This window comes from Barbus barbus (genome assembly GCF_936440315.1).
Source record: "Barbus barbus genome assembly, chromosome: 23".
Classification (NCBI taxonomy): domain Eukaryota; kingdom Metazoa; phylum Chordata; class Actinopteri; order Cypriniformes; family Cyprinidae; genus Barbus; species Barbus barbus.
In genome coordinates this window covers 26119806-26136146 of record NC_136751.1, presented here as the reverse complement: position 1 = coordinate 26136146, position 16341 = coordinate 26119806, and the positions used below count along the sequence as shown (strand labels likewise).

General features: G+C 39.4%; 2 protein-coding genes across 2 annotated transcripts in view; one reads left to right on the top strand and one right to left on the bottom strand.

The window, feature by feature from the left end:
- The first annotated feature begins 528 nt into the window (after positions 1-528).
- arsa (arylsulfatase A) lies at positions 529-6120 on the top strand. The gene is made up of 8 exons (XM_079374043.1): positions 529-916; positions 1503-1743; positions 1885-2103; positions 2999-3168; positions 3243-3367; positions 3461-3588; positions 4923-5025; positions 5111-6120. The coding sequence occupies exons 1-8, from the start codon at positions 693-695 to the stop codon at positions 5404-5406; spliced, it is 1506 nt and encodes a 501-aa protein (XP_079230169.1). The 5' UTR covers positions 529-692; the 3' UTR covers positions 5407-6120.
- Positions 6121-6800: 680 nt separating this feature from the next.
- LOC306842673 (C-Jun-amino-terminal kinase-interacting protein 2-like) overlaps positions 6801-16341 on the bottom strand; it is a gene marked incomplete at its 5' end in the record, with an annotated part of 30283 nt that continues 20742 nt past the window's right edge. The window contains 9 exons of the mRNA XM_079373676.1: positions 6801-10123; positions 10807-10905; positions 11044-11114; positions 11992-12114; positions 12234-12343; positions 12547-12719; positions 12915-12990; positions 13578-15914; positions 16092-16286. Of these exons, the coding sequence (XP_079229802.1) occupies positions 10051-10123; positions 10807-10905; positions 11044-11114; positions 11992-12114; positions 12234-12343; positions 12547-12719; positions 12915-12990; positions 13578-15914; positions 16092-16286 (3257 nt within the window). The 3' untranslated portion in view covers positions 6801-10050. The remainder of the gene's footprint in view (positions 10124-10806; positions 10906-11043; positions 11115-11991; positions 12115-12233; positions 12344-12546; positions 12720-12914; positions 12991-13577; positions 15915-16091; positions 16287-16341) is intronic.

The window sequence follows — 16341 nt, the reverse complement described above, 5'->3', positions numbered from 1 at the left end:
ATTCATTAAAGCAAAAAGGTGGGCCAACCAAATAATAAGAAAATCATTATTAAAAAATCTATTTAATTTTTCACTAAAATTGTTGATATATTGATAATTTCTTTAATACAGAGAATTAATAGACACAACCACACCTTTCTAAATAATTCCCCTTTGATAAACGCTTGATTTTTTTTCAATGGTAACGTTTATATTTGCATAAAATTGCCCACTTTTATTAGTAATTATTAGCTTTTGTTACTGTTTTTAATGACGATATTAATTTCCTCATTAAACGGTGAGTCTCAGTTCACACAGATATGGAAATAAGCTAATATTAATATTTACTCACCATCATGTTTTTTTTGAATGGAACACATTTTTGAAGAATGTTGTAGCTTTAAAAAGTAAATGTGATATATTCCGTCGAATTTTGAAAACACACGCAAATCATAACCCACGCGAAACAACTATTCAGAGCAAACTTCATAATGCACGCCGTTTCTGGATAATAAACTACATATCCCATCAGCCCCCTGACCATAAACTACATATCCCATTCAGGGAAACACGTGATGTAAGTGAGATGTAAATAACAGAAGTAAAGCTGCGAGGAAAGGAGTGAACCTGAAGCTCATAACAAACCGAGCAGGAACTGTCATGTTACTTGAATAACGTTTGGTGTAAATTGTAAATATTTTGTAAGCTGCGTTATGGCTTTAATGTGCATAATCGCGTTGTTTGTAGTGATCACAGCTCAATGTGCTCGCGCGTCGCCGCCAAACTTCGTGCTGCTGTTCGCTGATGATTTGGGTTACGGTGATCTGGGCTGTTTTGGACACCCGAGCTCTCTCACCCCGAATCTAGACAGACTAGCAGCGCACGGGCTCCGGTTTACCGACTTCTACGTCACGAGTCCCGTGTGCAGCCCTTCCAGGTAAAACCAAATCCACCTGCTATCATTATATTCATGCATTCATTTGTATACCTGCTTTTGAGAATCTTTAAATCACCTTCCAGCCTCCAAGTTTAATGTAATTAAATTGGAAATATTAGAGCGGCATTTAAAACACGGAGCCGTAGTTCACTGACAAGCTACGCAACATCACGTTGATTATCGAAGGCGTATCTGAAAACAGGTGATGGAGATTTACCGGTAATCAAGAAACCGGCTTTACTGACGAGATGCGCATGCATATCCCACGAGATATATCGCCAAGCCCTAATTTGATAATATAGTGTCTGGCACAGAAGATGGCGCCAGACTTTGGTTTGAAAATATCATAAATATACTACTAATCGGCCATATATTACTGCTGTATTTAAAATGGATGTTCTGTGTGCAAGACCTAATTTTATAAAATTGTACATGCAGTGCAGACTGCATGATAAATGCAATGTGCTCTTCCATTTATCTTACAATGAATAAACCAATATCATAATCAACCTGGTTATTCACCCTCTGCTAATGACTTATTGTGCTAATGTGCAGAATTTCTTTTTACATACTGTTTTTGGTGCAGGGCAGCCTTGCTGACAGGCCGCTATCAGACTCGTTCCGGCATCTATCCGGGTGTGCTGTATCCGGCCTCAAAAGGGGGTCTCCCGCTCAACGAGACCACTGTCGCCGAGGTGCTGAAGTCTAAGGATTACACTACAGCCATAGTGGGCAAATGGCACCTGGGCTTCGGGCTGAATGGCACTTACCTGCCCACCCGACAGGGCTTTGACAATTATCTCGGTATCCCATACTCACACGACCAGGTCATTATGTTTTCTTGAATTATCTGGAAAGCACCAAGGAAATTGCAATATATTTTAATGCAGGTTTGTCATCTGATTTCTGAATGTTAGTTTTCATTTTGTTGCTGTCTTTCATCATTGCATTATATCTCTCTATCAAAGGGTCCCTGTCAGAATCTCACGTGTTTCCCTCCGGATGTGAAGTGCTATGGCTTCTGTGATCAGAATGTCGTAACTGTACCTCTCATGTTTAATGAGAACATCAAGCAGCAGCCTGCAGACTTCCTGCAGCTGGAGAAGGCCTACAGCGAATTTGCCTCTCAGTTCATCAATGATGCTGTCCGAAATAACCGTCCGTTCTTCCTGTACTATCCTTCACATGTGAGTCAAAACTACAGTCTTAATCAAATAAACTAACGGAGACATATTATTGCTCTTTTAGTTTTAATTGCTTCTATTGCCCTCGTTTGTAAGTCGCTTTGGATAAAAGCATAGACTAAATGTAAATAATTTTTGTAATGTTTTATGCAATTGTTTGCATGTCTCTAAAGGAGTTTGAAAAGGAGTACTAGATTATTTCATATTCCGGAATTTCTACAGTATAATGTTACTTATAATGCTTGTTATTGAGAAAATAAATATGTAAAGTATTTATAATAAATTTAATTCCAAATTTGGATTAAAAATGCTTTACATAATGAGTTGACAGTGTCAAAGAAAATGGTGCTATGAAATTAAATGATCATTATCTATATAGATAGATAGATAGAAAAATATAAATTGTTTAGGGAGGATTATGTCATTAGCAATGCTTCCTGGGAGTGTCTGATTACCTCTTTTGGCACAGTTCCCATTTCCTTGGTAACAGTGGCTTTTTTTGATTAGAGGAGCCAAAGAGGATTGTGGGTAGTGTAGTTCTTCATTGAGAATGAACATGACTTGAACAAAACTAAATAATTATAAATTAAATAATAATGAACTAAACAATTAAGATTAATAAATAGTTATTTAAATAAGTTATATAATAAAGATTCATTTAAATGTGGGGGGGGGGGTATTTTAAATTAAATAAAATTAAAATCAAAAGTGATAATCACACAGATTTTTCTGAAGGTTTCTATAGTGTTTAGCATCATTTAACAATCTCAAAGCTCATAGTAGGTCATTCTTGAAAGATTTACACAATAAATTCAAAATAAGTGGTATTTTTGTTATGCTCTCTTAGAAACACACTGAATGTACTTAATGACTTTCTGCCTGGTCTCTGTCTCTCCAGCACACACACTACCCTCAGTATGCAGGTGCAGACTATGCAGGGAAGTCTCCTCGTGGGCCGTTCGGTGACGCTCTGATGGAGTTTGATGGCACTGTGGGGAAAATTCTGCAAACTCTGGAGGAGACGGGTGTAATCAACAACACTCTCGTCTTCTTCACTGGTGACAACGGGTAGGTGTTTCTCCTTAGACCGTGCTTTGTGAGTTTCTGTTTCTCTTAACATCTATATATGTGTGTGTTCGCAGGCCAGAGCTCATGCGGAAGTCTCGTGGGGGAAACGCAGGACTGATGAAATGTGGCAAAGGCACGACTTATGATGGAGGAATGAGAGAGCCGGCCATCGCATATTGGCCTGGATCCATCCAACCAGGTAAACAGCCCAGTGTCTGAATCCAGCAACAAGAAATATACAATGTTTTATGAAATTGAAGACATGTAATTTATGTTTTCCCATCATTCAAAGGTGTGACGCGTGCTCTGGCCAGCTCTTTGGACATTCTGCCCACCTTTGCCAAACTGGCTGGAGCTGCATTACCTGATGTTCAACTAGACGGGGTCGACATGACAAACATCCTGTTGAATCATGGAGCGGTAAGAGACTAAATGATCAAAAGTGAAATATATTTACATGCATGCATACACAGATCTTCCAGATCTTCTGGAATTTACCCATGCCTCTAATGTCTCTATACTGGTTAAACACGAGATATAATTCATGTTGGGTAAATCTAACGGCCAGTCTTTGGTCTCATTAAACTATTATTTGTTCCAGAGCAAATAGTTTTGGCAAAAATTTGTCGTTTATGTAAATTCAATGCTGTATATCGCGGTGCCTTTGCTTATGGTTGACTGAATTGCCTTACAACTTTTATGATGGCTGTTGTTGTTATTAAATATTCAATTATTAGTATTTTATATAAATAATAATGGTATTCAATAGTGTTTAGTACTGAGACATGTTGCGTGTGTTCGTGGTTTGTTACATTGTTCCACCATTAGATGGCGAGAACAGACTGTTTTTATGAGTCAGCACTGCAGTAAAGACGGTAGGTGTGTTCGACTTGAAGCAGCGCTGCGCAGAATGATCAGTGTATGACATCAAAGTACCGCGAGAGTGATTCGAATGCATAGGATCCGTCTGCTCTCTTAATCACTCTCGCAGTACTTTGATATCATACACTGATCATTCTGCGCAGCGCTGCTTCAAGTCGAACACACCTTTTTACTTTCCCCAGTGGACATTTAAACTTACTTGTAAGTAACGTTAGGAGAATGAGATACCTGTATCAGATGCAGGTAATCACAGTCGCTCAGTCCATCTCTCTATTGATGCTTATTTTACATAATAGTGCAAGCTTTTACTACAGTAATACAATAAGTTTAATGAAGCAACTCAAAGTTCCTTCGTTACTAGTTCTATAGTGACGTTTTGGAATTAGTAACGGAGGCTTGGGCTCAGCTGTTAAACTGTCAACTATTTAAATCCGTGGCGGAAGAAAGTAGTTCTGCACAAAAGAGGGCTTTTAAAGATACTCCGTTGTTGTTTCTAAATTATTTACACACTCGTGCCGTTGAACTGTTGTATAAACACCACGGCTGTGATTTGGCCGAATATATACAGCCATATCTCACTTCTAATCGTGTGATATTGCTCATTTAGGTTTTTTCTAAGCGTACAGGAAGCATTCTTGCATTCAGTCTGCTTTATTTTTGAATAGTTAACTTATATACGTCCATTAGACATACATCTTTGACCACAGTGGATTTTGCAATTCTAGATTGGAGACACTGTGTTTAACTACTTAAAATGGTTAAAGTTTACCAAATATTTCTGTCATTGTTTATTTTACTTCATTAGTTACTATTTTACCCTGAACAAGCTCTGCCAATGAGCCTGTGCTTTAAAAACCTTGTTGATGTTTCAGAGTGAAAGACAGGCCATCTTTTACTACCCCGTTTCTCCAAGTGAGAAGTACAGCGTGTTTGCAGTGAGATGGAAAAATTTCAAAGCGCATTACTATACACAGGGTAAGTTCACCATTTCTTAGATTATATAAACCTCACCTTCCTACCTTTGTTTATTTCCTGTTATGTCTTTTTCCCCATAACTCAGGTGCAATTCACAGTGACAGCACCCCAGACAGCAACTGCTCATCACTTTTCCTCAAACGCCATGATCCTCCTTTACTATATAACTTAGAGGCAGACCCATCAGAAAACTATAACCTTAACAGTACCGAATGGGACTCTGTGCTCAAGCAAATCCAGGCCATCAAGGAGCAATTTGAGGCTTCTATGGTGTTTGGCGAGAGTGAGATTGCCAAAGGGAGGGACTCTGCACTCGAGCCCTGCTGCATTCCTAATTGCACCCCTAAACCCACATGCTGCCGCTGCACTTCTGCACTTTAATGGAAGCAGCGGCCGGCCGGCACACTGCCAAATCATCAAATTACAATTCACAAGACCACCGAAAGACTGATTGTGTTTACAAACTTCTGTTTATTTTCTTCTCAAAGCAAAATGCAATGAAAAAGCATGAACTTTTCTGGAATCTTGTTTAGGTTCTTTATTGAAGGTAAACAACTGACAAGATTTTATAAAAAATGAAGTTGATCCTATTGCTTTTTTTGTCCACAAATACTCCAGTTAATGCATAGAATGATAATGATAGGATGAATGCTAAAAACGGTGTTATTGATTTTCTCACTTATCTCTCAGTTTGTGGCTCTGACTAGTTCACGGATATAATAATAGGCTTTTAACAGGGACTGGTTACAAAGGGAATAGAGGAGCTATACTGTGAAGTATTACAGTTGTGAAAGGTGTGTATTTTTAAGTTCAAATGAATGAAAGTTTATGTCTTACTTTTTTGAGTTTCATTTACTATCAGTCTGCTTTTAACACTGAATCGTAATTACGGAGTGATTTTTTTTTTAAATAAAAAAAAGTTAAAGAACACAGGTCTTCAGATATTTTATTCCTCCTCGTCATACGTATACAAAGCTAAACTAGCTGAATGGCAACCCATTTACTAGAAAATATGGAAAAAATGTGTGTATACTACCACATTGTATTTACATGGTCGAAATGAAGCAGTGCAAATTAAAAAGCTCTTTACGTTGTATTTGCATTGTGGTACTCTCATTAATATGCATCAAAGATTGACACGAAAGAGAAAAGTAAAATTAGGGTTGAACCACTGATGTCACATGGACTATTTTAATGATGTCCTTACTACCTTTCTGGGCCTTGAACGTGGTAGTTGCGTTGTTGTCTCTGCTGGGTCAGAAAGCTCTTGGATTTCATCAAAAATATCTTCATCTGTGTTCCAAAAATGAACAAAGGTCTTACAGGTTTGGAACAACAATTTGTGGGAAATTTTCACAGAACTATCCCTTTAAAGGCTGCCTAACATGACAAACATGACAGAGAGAACTTACAGAGCTGCCGTCCACCAGCATCAGTCCCACAAGCGGCGAAGTCTCACCTTTACCAAATAAACTCAGAAACACCGTTATTATAATTAACTGGAAGTAAAAATTTAAACCATAAAACAAATTGTAGCTTGAAATAAAATGAAAGTTAAAACTTATTTCAGATGCGTTTTCAAAACGTTTAATTTTCTTTGTGTACCAAAATAAACTTTTTTTTTTAAATGACAAAAACAACAAAATTACTAAAACTTTAAAATTCAATTAAACTGAAAACAGCAAATAAACAAAATAAAATCGATTTTTTTACAATTTTTAAAAACTATAATGGAATCTAAATTGTACTAAAATAACACTTCTCAGAAACACTTTGGAGACATCAAGCATATAGTATTTTATTCATAAGACCAAATCCATGACAAGGCAGTGAGATTTTTTTTGTTTTTTCTTTACAAGTTGTCATTTTTAAAGATACAAGATACATAGTTTTGTCATACTGAAGCTGTTTCCGTTATACAGTGAAGGACTGAATTATGTACGTTTAAGTCCAGAACTTTGTATTTCAGCTACCCAAGCTTAAGTAATCAAGAAGTATTAGACGCTCTGCCTGAATGTGTTAGGGGTTTCACAGCCAATTTGTCACTACAAATTGCTAAATTGAAGGCTAAAATATTCAAGATATTCATTTACCTTATGAACACACAAAAATGTCATGTAACAGTCATAACTAACGTTTTAGAGCTCTGATTGATATAAATGATTGGCCATAAATGAGACAAAATTGCTGATTTGACCCATTAAGTGCAATGACGAATGAGATTGTGGGCATTCGATGCGTGTCTGTTTATGAATGAAGATCTGTTAGAACGTCAACTATTGCATGTTATTCCACACATGGTGACTGACCACACATCCAACTACAGATGTATACCAATGAAAAGTAGATAAAGGAAAGATACAAATACTAATTCAAAGCTATTTATATCTTTTCACCCCATCACAGTTGGCTTTTGCTTGTGAGATTTGTATCATCAACATTATTATTAATATTATTATTTCTTTTAAATTTACATATTTATCTCAATAACATACTCGACAGAAAGGACACAGCATGGAGATCCTGACTCTAGAATATTTACAGCAATCTAACGGAAAACAAGACACATTTAAAACATGAAACTCCTTCCATGAGAGTGTCACGGTCACAAATGAATGGGTAACCATGGAAACAGATTGCAGGCTGCTGGAGGATACAGTCACGTGTGCAGGGAACGTTGATCTGCGTTCAAAATAGCATACTACCATACTATGCATACTAGTACACCGCAGTGCAGTGTGCACGAAAAAGTCAGATGTTTTGCCAAAATGTGCAATATAAAAGAGCACAAAGAACAGGATAGTAAGTCCCTCAAGTACATGACATTTATTATTTTGACAGACTGACAAATCTTAAGACAGATTTCTGGGTTTAAAAAGCAAAATAACAGGTGCTTTACAAAGTATGCAGTACGCTAATATTTCATTCCAAACGCAGCCCTCCTTTTCTAGATAAGAAAACCAAGTAGGGCTCGCTGCAGCCCACAAGATCCAGGAGGTGTGGTTGGATCCACATCTAGGGCGTGGAGATTGATAGGTTTAGGGGTGGAGATGGGTAGGTTTAGGTAAATGTAAGGTGGGAGGGGTTGGATCTGGATCCAACCACGGCCCCTGGATCTTGTGGGCTGTAGCAAGACGCTCCTCAAGAAAACAGGAAATTACCTGACAGGATGTGATGAAAAATTGATGTAAATTGAAATATGCCATACCACCCCATCTTAGCCAGTTTTAAATAAAACTACACGCATTTTCCTGTAGTATTACCTGAATGTCTTCACATCAAGATTGTGAGCTGTTGCATGGCCCTGGATTGCATTCAACAGTCTGAATGAGGTAAATATTATTGTTCGTCATTATTGTGTGAAGCCTGCAGAGGGATCTGCTCTGTTCAGTCTCAGCAGCGCCGGTCAAGGTCAGGACAAGGGCGAAGTCAGAGAGCTGAACAACTGCGTCTACCAATCAGCACGATGCACAAGGATTGTTTTCTGTTGTCCTGAGCTTATTATATAATCACATGGCATCTACATAAATGGCATTCACTTATTCATTGCTTCACAGGACAGAATTGCGGTATTTTATTCTTTATCGGTGTAATATGAAGCAATATTTGTCCTGCAGATATTACTGGATTAAATTATCCAGTCCACTGGTAAAACATTCCTGCATTGAGTGCGTTTCCCAACAAACGGGGACTTTTCATTTTACTCGCTGTCTATAAGCATCATATCTCTCTGAAGTTTCTACCTGCAAACGTTCAAAGCATGAGAGGTGAGCTATATCAGGCTTAAAAGCTAAAAACGTCAGTCCAACCTGACAATCATACAGGACAGCAGACAATGGTAAGTAGAGGGGCTGTCAGGTTTGAGAGCTGGAGAAATATTATTTGACTGAAGGACTGTGCTATAGCATAACCAACTGGATGAATCACACAATGTAGATATCGGAGCAATATTTTACCCCAAAATAAATAAAAAGAATATAAATTTTATTGTGCTCAAAGAAAATAAAGCCTATTTTATGATTGTTTCATGACAATTCCAATAACATTCCCTCACCTCAATCGCAACACAAATAATAATAAAAGCTTATACACAAAAACATCTGGATGCATTACAGTAATTGTGCGTGTTAAATACTGAGATGAAAAAAATTGAGAAATATCATCATCTTTGGACAAAATAGAATATCTTGTTGTTTATTTTGATTTTGGGGTCAAATATGTTCCAGATATGACAAGATGAGATTTACCGAACCATCTCTTGATCCATCTACACCCAGCCTGCCGACCTGCTATCCATCCCACTTTCTCATTCGCAGACAGATGGTGCAGGATACTTGCATACCGTGATGTAATGAAGCATTTGTTTTCACCTACAGTCATCCCTATTTGTACAGTATTTACATCGCGGTAAAATCAGAAACGTACATTAAACCTTCTACTACATCGGAACAGACAATCTGTAGACCTATCAACGATTCCAGGTCACGTCCTACTGCCTTGTCCTTTTTAGTACAAACCCAGTACAGCAATGTATCAGAATCAGACAAATACATATTTACAAACAATCCTGGTCTTCAGATTCAAACCTCTGATCACCTTTTGCTTTTAGACATTGTGTGTGTTTGTGAGCATAACCCTCAAAGCCATGCAATCAAACGTGTGAAGTCATATTTTGCTTTTTCTACACCAGGACTATATAAAAAAAAGAAATCGAACTGATGTAACCACCCCAAAACCACGTCCCTAATTATATTATATAGTAGAAAAGTTAAATAAACAAGCAATCCATCTCAATGAAGAGAAGAAATGAACTGATAAACATTGAAATAAACAGACAGACCACTAAGAGCCTACGTAGAGTATTCAGCTCAGTTCATGTCGAGAGAACAAGAGAAACTGAGGAAGAGAATAAAGAGATGAGGCCTATGTTACATTTGAGAAGGCTGCTAGGCGCCTCGTAGTGGCCAAGCCCAGGAACAGACATCTGTCGTGACTGACAGCAGTTGCCATGGTTACCCTTTTCCTCTACTCAAGGTAGATATCTTCGGTAGGACAGGCGTATTCCAAGTGCTCCTGATAGTATTCCTGGAACGCCCGTCTGAAACAAGCACACAGACATACATGATTAGAACACACACGTGTGTGTCGTGCTTTGTGAACATGGATTTGTTTTGCTTGTCTATTATATTGCTAAAAATGGCAGGGTTTCACATTTAGTTGTAATTACTATAATTTAACTCATTTTAGGCAAATTCAAACCCGATTTGATCATATTTAGGAATTAAGCAGGTTATTCATATTTAGGTGGAGCAAGTTACTGCTTATTTTGGTTGTTTGTTGTTTTCAGGCACTGGAACACTGTACAACTATAACACTGTACAAGTGAGCAGATTGATGAGCTTCGGTCTTATTTGTGCTTGTCCATGTTTCCTTGTGTAATTAACATGATGAAAACAAAGTATCGTCATAAAAGTTTCTGTTCTTTAACTTTTTCCCCTTCATTTTTGTGCAAAATGATAAGGCTAAATAATGTATATGTTCATAAGGTCATATTATGTAATGCGGCAGAGATAGTTGCCTCCTGCTGGGGTCGATAACTCAGGTCTCCTGTCTGATCTAAAAGAGAGAAGCTTTAATAATTCACACAGCGGTCTGGCCTGTGCTCTGATAATGAAGCAGAGACTGATCACTCTCATTAATTTCTCTTCTCCACTCTTCTTTTCTCGCTATTTTCAGTGTCAAAAGTTTCTTGTAAAAGACGTTTAAGAGCATTACACTCACCCCACACACTCGGCTACATGTCTCATGGAGTCCTGAGAGACGAAGACGTGACATGCAAACCTGTTAAGCATCGGGTGCTTGGTGATGAAACCAAAATAACTACAGAAAGATGCACAGAGAGAGGGATGAGTCTTATTTTGGCCTGCAAAAATTTCCAAAACTGATCAACTGCATGAAGACTTGTTTTGAGGTTTACTAAAAGAAATAGAAAGTGGTAATGTATGTGTGTGTATTTACCAGTTGTTTTTAGGATGACATCCACAAAAGGAGATGTTTTTCATTTGGAAGAAGTGACTACATCTGTCAAACTATAAAAAGAAATGAGAAGAGGAATTATAATAAATATCAAAATCCAAGAAAAATGCTGAAATTTAGATAGTCTCACAATGTATGCTCCTGGTGTGTGTGAGTGTGTGTGTGTGTGTGTGTGTGTGTGTGTGTGTGTGCGCATGTTTATGTGGTTTATGAGGACACAAATTTGTATAATGACATGGGTATGACAGAGGTATTACAATATGAAGGTGGTTTATGAGGACACTGCCTATGTCCCCGTAATTCAAAAGGCTTAAAAAACATACTAAATGGTGTTTTTTTGAAAATCTAAAAATGCACAAAGTCTCCTGTGAGGGCTAAGTTTAGGTGTAGGGTTGGTGTAGGGCAATAGCAATCGCCTATGGAGAGTCCCCATAAACCACAAAAACCAACATGTGTGTGTGTGTGTGTGTGTGTGTTCACTACACACTGCTGTGTGTGTGCTTGGATGGGTGAAATGTAAAGCACAAATTCCGAGTATGAGACACCACACTTGGCCACATGTCATTTCACTGTCACTGTCTATTTAACATCCATGTATTAAATGTGTTTTTCTAATTAAAAGTCATGCACATATAGAAATTAATATTATTTATTTTATTTTTTGTAAAAACAAATATATATATATATATTTTTTTTAATTCATTTACACATGAGATGAAGACTCAGTAGCCAAATAATAAATTAAAAAATAATGATAATAAATATTAAAAAGTCTATGAGATGACCAGCTAAATACGAGCTTTTTAAACTTTGCAGAATAAACGATCATAGCTGACTGCTGATTGGGTAAACAAGACTACTGTCATTTCCAGAAGGGCAAAATAAAAAAGTTGCACCTTTAAATTTTGTCTATTTTTCTCTCTCTCTTACCTCCCCTGAAAAGTCATATTCATCATCCAAACTCATGACTAGTTTCACACCCTGCATGCTTATTTCCAGCTCACAAATAGATGGGGGATGAAGATGTACCGTCCTCTTCCTTGCCATAGCGATCTGAAAGACAAACAAACACATTAGTTCTTGTTTGCATCATAAGATGTATCCTTGTGCATTCATTGAGTGCTATCTCACACAGGTAAAGCACAAAATTATACATTTCCTGTTTACATTACCTTCTGCATGGCAGCACACAGGATGCCATTGCCTTGGTGATAAGGAACTTCCACCGAACCCAGGAATTGCACTCGGAAGCTTTCCATCCAAGCAGGGTTCCTCTTCATTGCTATGGAAACACACGTATACAGACAATGCTAACTCATCAAGTGCTTTAACAAAGAGACCAGATGTGAAGGCCAAAGAAAAAGAAAACAGTCACATATTACTTACCAGAATTACTCTTTTACAGAGGTATATATATGTTTTCTCCCCAAAAAATCCCAAAAAATTAATTATATTTTGAAAACACTGTATTTTCAAAATTCTTACTCATCAGGTCTTTTGTTTGGCCAACAACCTCGTGGGCATAGTATGCTGGGAAAATCCCTCTGGCCCCTGTGCGCATGTTATACCCACGGTACCAGTAATCATCCTCCTCTTCCTCAACGAATAATGGATCATCAACGTCTAACTCCAGCTCATCTGCATGTCGTGGGATGAACCTGTAGCGTGGGCATTAAAACTTGCATTTGCATTGCATGCAATAGATATTATGAGCAGTCAATTAACTGTTTTAACAGATACAGAAAAAGAAGAGTTCCTTGAGGGTTTGTGATTGGACTTCAAACCAGACTGGAGCTTTTCGATTAGAGCTACTGTAGGTGTTTTTAGGTTATATTGTGGGCAGCATTGCTCACCTGAAGACCGCTCTGTGAGTCTGATCTCTTTCTTCTCCATTTATAGTGCACGAGAAAAGCCCAAAGGACTCTGTGCCTGAAAAACACATAATGCAGATGCATTATGTCACTTTATACTGAGATATAAGCCCCAAGGTAGTGTGTGTGTGTGTGTGTGTGTGTGTCAGAGTACTGCAAAACTCATTTAGAAGCAGGTCATACAAAATCCTTCATCTTCTGATGTCATCTCATTAGGATTATTAAATATCCTTTCTGTTCAGCGAGACAGGCTCCTAAATTATGTAAAATGATCATCTAAATCTCTTAAACTGTACTAAAAGGGCTCTTTGAATGGGAATTAATTTAATTTGGTAATTTATTTTGGTAATATACAACAATTTATTTTGCCTTTCCTCCTTGAGCATATTTGTACATTAAACATTTACAGTAGCTTTAAAAATGTTGCTCTGTTAGTCATATTAGTTACTTTCTTTCTATGGACAAAAAACACTTGAACACATCTCATCTTGTTTTGTGTGCAGACCTGTCCAAACCTGTACACAAACCATCTCATTTTGTGTACAGGTTTGGAATGAAATGAAGGTGAGTGAATGATGACAGAATTTTCATTTTTGTGTGAACTATCCCTCAAATCTATTATGCACGGTGTTAAATTTCACTTACTGGAGGACCGTGATGTGCTGTTGACAAATACATTGAGGAACTTCTTTGAGAAAGGTAAATCCGCCTCAGGGGAGGAGTCTTCTTCAGAGGAGCTTAACAGCAAATTAGGTCTCATGCCTCTTTCCATCTGGCTCTGGCCGTAAATATCTTCATCTTCATCGACAACTTCGTCATCACAAATAGTAGAGAGTCCATCACTGTCCTCGCTAAGAACAGAGGTACAGCGCTTCAGGCTCACCAGCTCAAGCGTTGTGTTTTCATCCACCACTAGGGTGTACTTCATTGAATCGTACGCCAAGGAGTCATCGATGGGCCGGTCGGAGGCTGTGTTTCTCAACTCTCGCACACTCTCGTCAATAGGTGGGGAGCTGTCCAAGTAAGTCTCGTTTCCGTAGGGTGAAGGTACCTTGTGAAGATCTTCCAGAAAAGGGGAGGTATCTCGCTCATCTTCATCGTTATCTGTCGAGTATGTAAGACTGAAACAGTGATTGGTCTGTGCTGTTGGGAGGTCCAGCGTAAGGCTGTTTTTGACTTCTGTGATTCGCTGCAAAGTGATCTGATCGACCCGTGTCTCCCGTCCCTCGTCCTTGTCGCTGATTATGCTCTCGCTCAAGCTGGGAGACTCCAGCTCCTTCATTCTCTCCATCATTAAGTCATTATTTGGCTCCTCCTCTTCTTCTTTCTGCTTGTTTTTTAATGAGATCTGGGATGGGAAGTCCTCCGATTCATAATTCTTTGTCCTCGTATCGAATCGCTCTGTAAAGATGGGTGTAGCGTTGCCATATGTGGGGTTGCGCATGTACAGACAAGCGTCCGTTCTCTTGCTTTCATTTAGTCCCTCTTCAGATACATAGCTGGCTTCTCTCTCCTTCTCTTCGTCCAGTCTCTTCTCTGACTTTTCAGAGGTCACTTCCAGTGACTTTTCTTCCGATTTCTGCTTTTGTAAATTGCAGCCATCTGTCTCATTGAAAGTATCCGTTTCCAAGTCCGACGAGGGTGAGATGGTGTCAGAGATCGAGGCTGAGCGTTTGAGGCACTCTTCTGGGCAGCTGATTGGGTAGGAGCCTTCTGAGATCATCCTGTTGACCAGGTTGCTGAGAAGCCAAGGAGAATCAGAGTTTTCACTGAGCTCGTCTTCGGACTCTGACCCGGACTCTCCCTCACTGTTACCATTATAGTCGTCCACAGACGCCATTAGTTTGGGGCCAACAGGCAAATAGAAGGAGCGTTTGAAGCTCTCAAGACTGTGGTCAGGCTCAATCTTCAACAACAGCTGCTGAGAGCCGCTATCCTCACAGGGGATGGCAGGGGGAAGAGTCTCATCTGGATCAGCCTGGTGCTCATAACCCTGTTCATCATCTACATTCTGCAGGCCCATCAGAGCTTGGCCATCATCTAGTTGTAACATGTCTGTGCTGGGGTCTAGACCTGGTGAAGGTTCTTGTTTAATTGGCTCAGGTTGGCCCAGAAGAAGAGAAGCTTTTAGACCTACAATACCGCTGTCCTGCTCAGGGTCCAGCTCCTGGTCCAGTTCCTGATCTGAGGTTGGGGAGCTGGCTTCTTCAATGGAATTGGTGAGGTGTGAAGAGCGCCCGCTGCTGGATTCACTGGTCAGGTCCAACTCTGTCTCTGAGATGGAGGAAATCATGTTACTAGCAAGTGGATCACATTCAAACGCAGCCTCAAGTTCCCCTTCAATATCAGAGTCTGATCCAGGAGAGCTAAGGTCATCGCTGTTGCGGTCTGACTCCGCATAGCGTTTGGCATTCATATCAGCAATACCAGGATCAGAAGAAGGAGAAGTTGTGTCATTTGCAGCAGCAGGTTGACCCTGACGCATGTTTCGAGGTTCATCCATAGCGTCAAGGACATCTGATCGACTGGACGACATGTAGCTGGAGACAGAAATGGACTCAGCTGGTTCAATGCAGGGGAACTCAACATACGAAGACGCCTCATCTTTCTTGCAGGTTTGATCATAGGTATCCTTACTTATGAAGTCAATGTCAAACTCTTTGTCCAGCTCCTCATCCGATAGCGGAGTCTCAGCATCGTTACCAAGAGGTGCAGTTGAGGACAGACACCTACTGGTGCCATCGTTTTCCAATTCTGGGTCGTCAGCGGTCTCTGTGGTCACGGTATAAGTGTCATTGGGTCGAGAGCGGCAAGGTTGACGTTTGGTATGACCATTGAGGTCATGGTCAACCTCGGTATCAGAGCACTGAGAAGTGCAGTCATCCACTGAGGGAACAAGCTCACTTAGAGTGGATTCCTCAACATCAGATTTCACCTCAGTCGCCTCAGACCCACTTGACGAGTTATGTTGACCAAAGGAGCCTGGTTTGGAAGACAAGAAGATTTAGAAAGAAAAAGAGAGATGGAGGGGTACTGAGATAAGTTGACAAGGATAAGGACAAAACGAAAAATGTTGCTAAAGATGTCCAATATCGCCTTGATAATGGATACACTGTAGCCTATCAATTTTGATTAGCCATTAGCAATATGACTTCTTACCATATTCAGGTCGCTCTCTTCTGTTGCCCTCAAAGTCGTACAGCAGCGGCCTGCCAGGTGACTGATGAAGACCACAATGTCCTGGTGGGTTTGAGGGTGTACCATTGGCAGAGCCAGTGGTGTCTGGAACCCCCGGGCATGTGGTAGTTACATGGGAACCATCCTCAAGGCAAGAGTGGTTTGGAGACAAGCAACCTAAAATGATTAACAATGGGCTACATTTATAGCTACATAAAAAATCCAGAATAGA

Excerpts from the sequence above, each read along its gene's own strand:
- arsa (XM_079374043.1), top strand. The coding sequence starts at position 693 with ATGGCTTTAATGTGCATAATCGCGTTGTTTGTAGTGATCACAGCTCAA. Across the intron at positions 917-1,502 it reads CCCGTGTGCAGCCCTTCCAG|GGCAGCCTTGCTGACAGGCC; the intron begins GTAAAACCAAAT and ends TTTTTGGTGCAG. Across the intron at positions 3,169-3,242 it reads TTCTTCACTGGTGACAACGG|GCCAGAGCTCATGCGGAAGT; the intron begins GTAGGTGTTTCT and ends GTGTGTTCGCAG.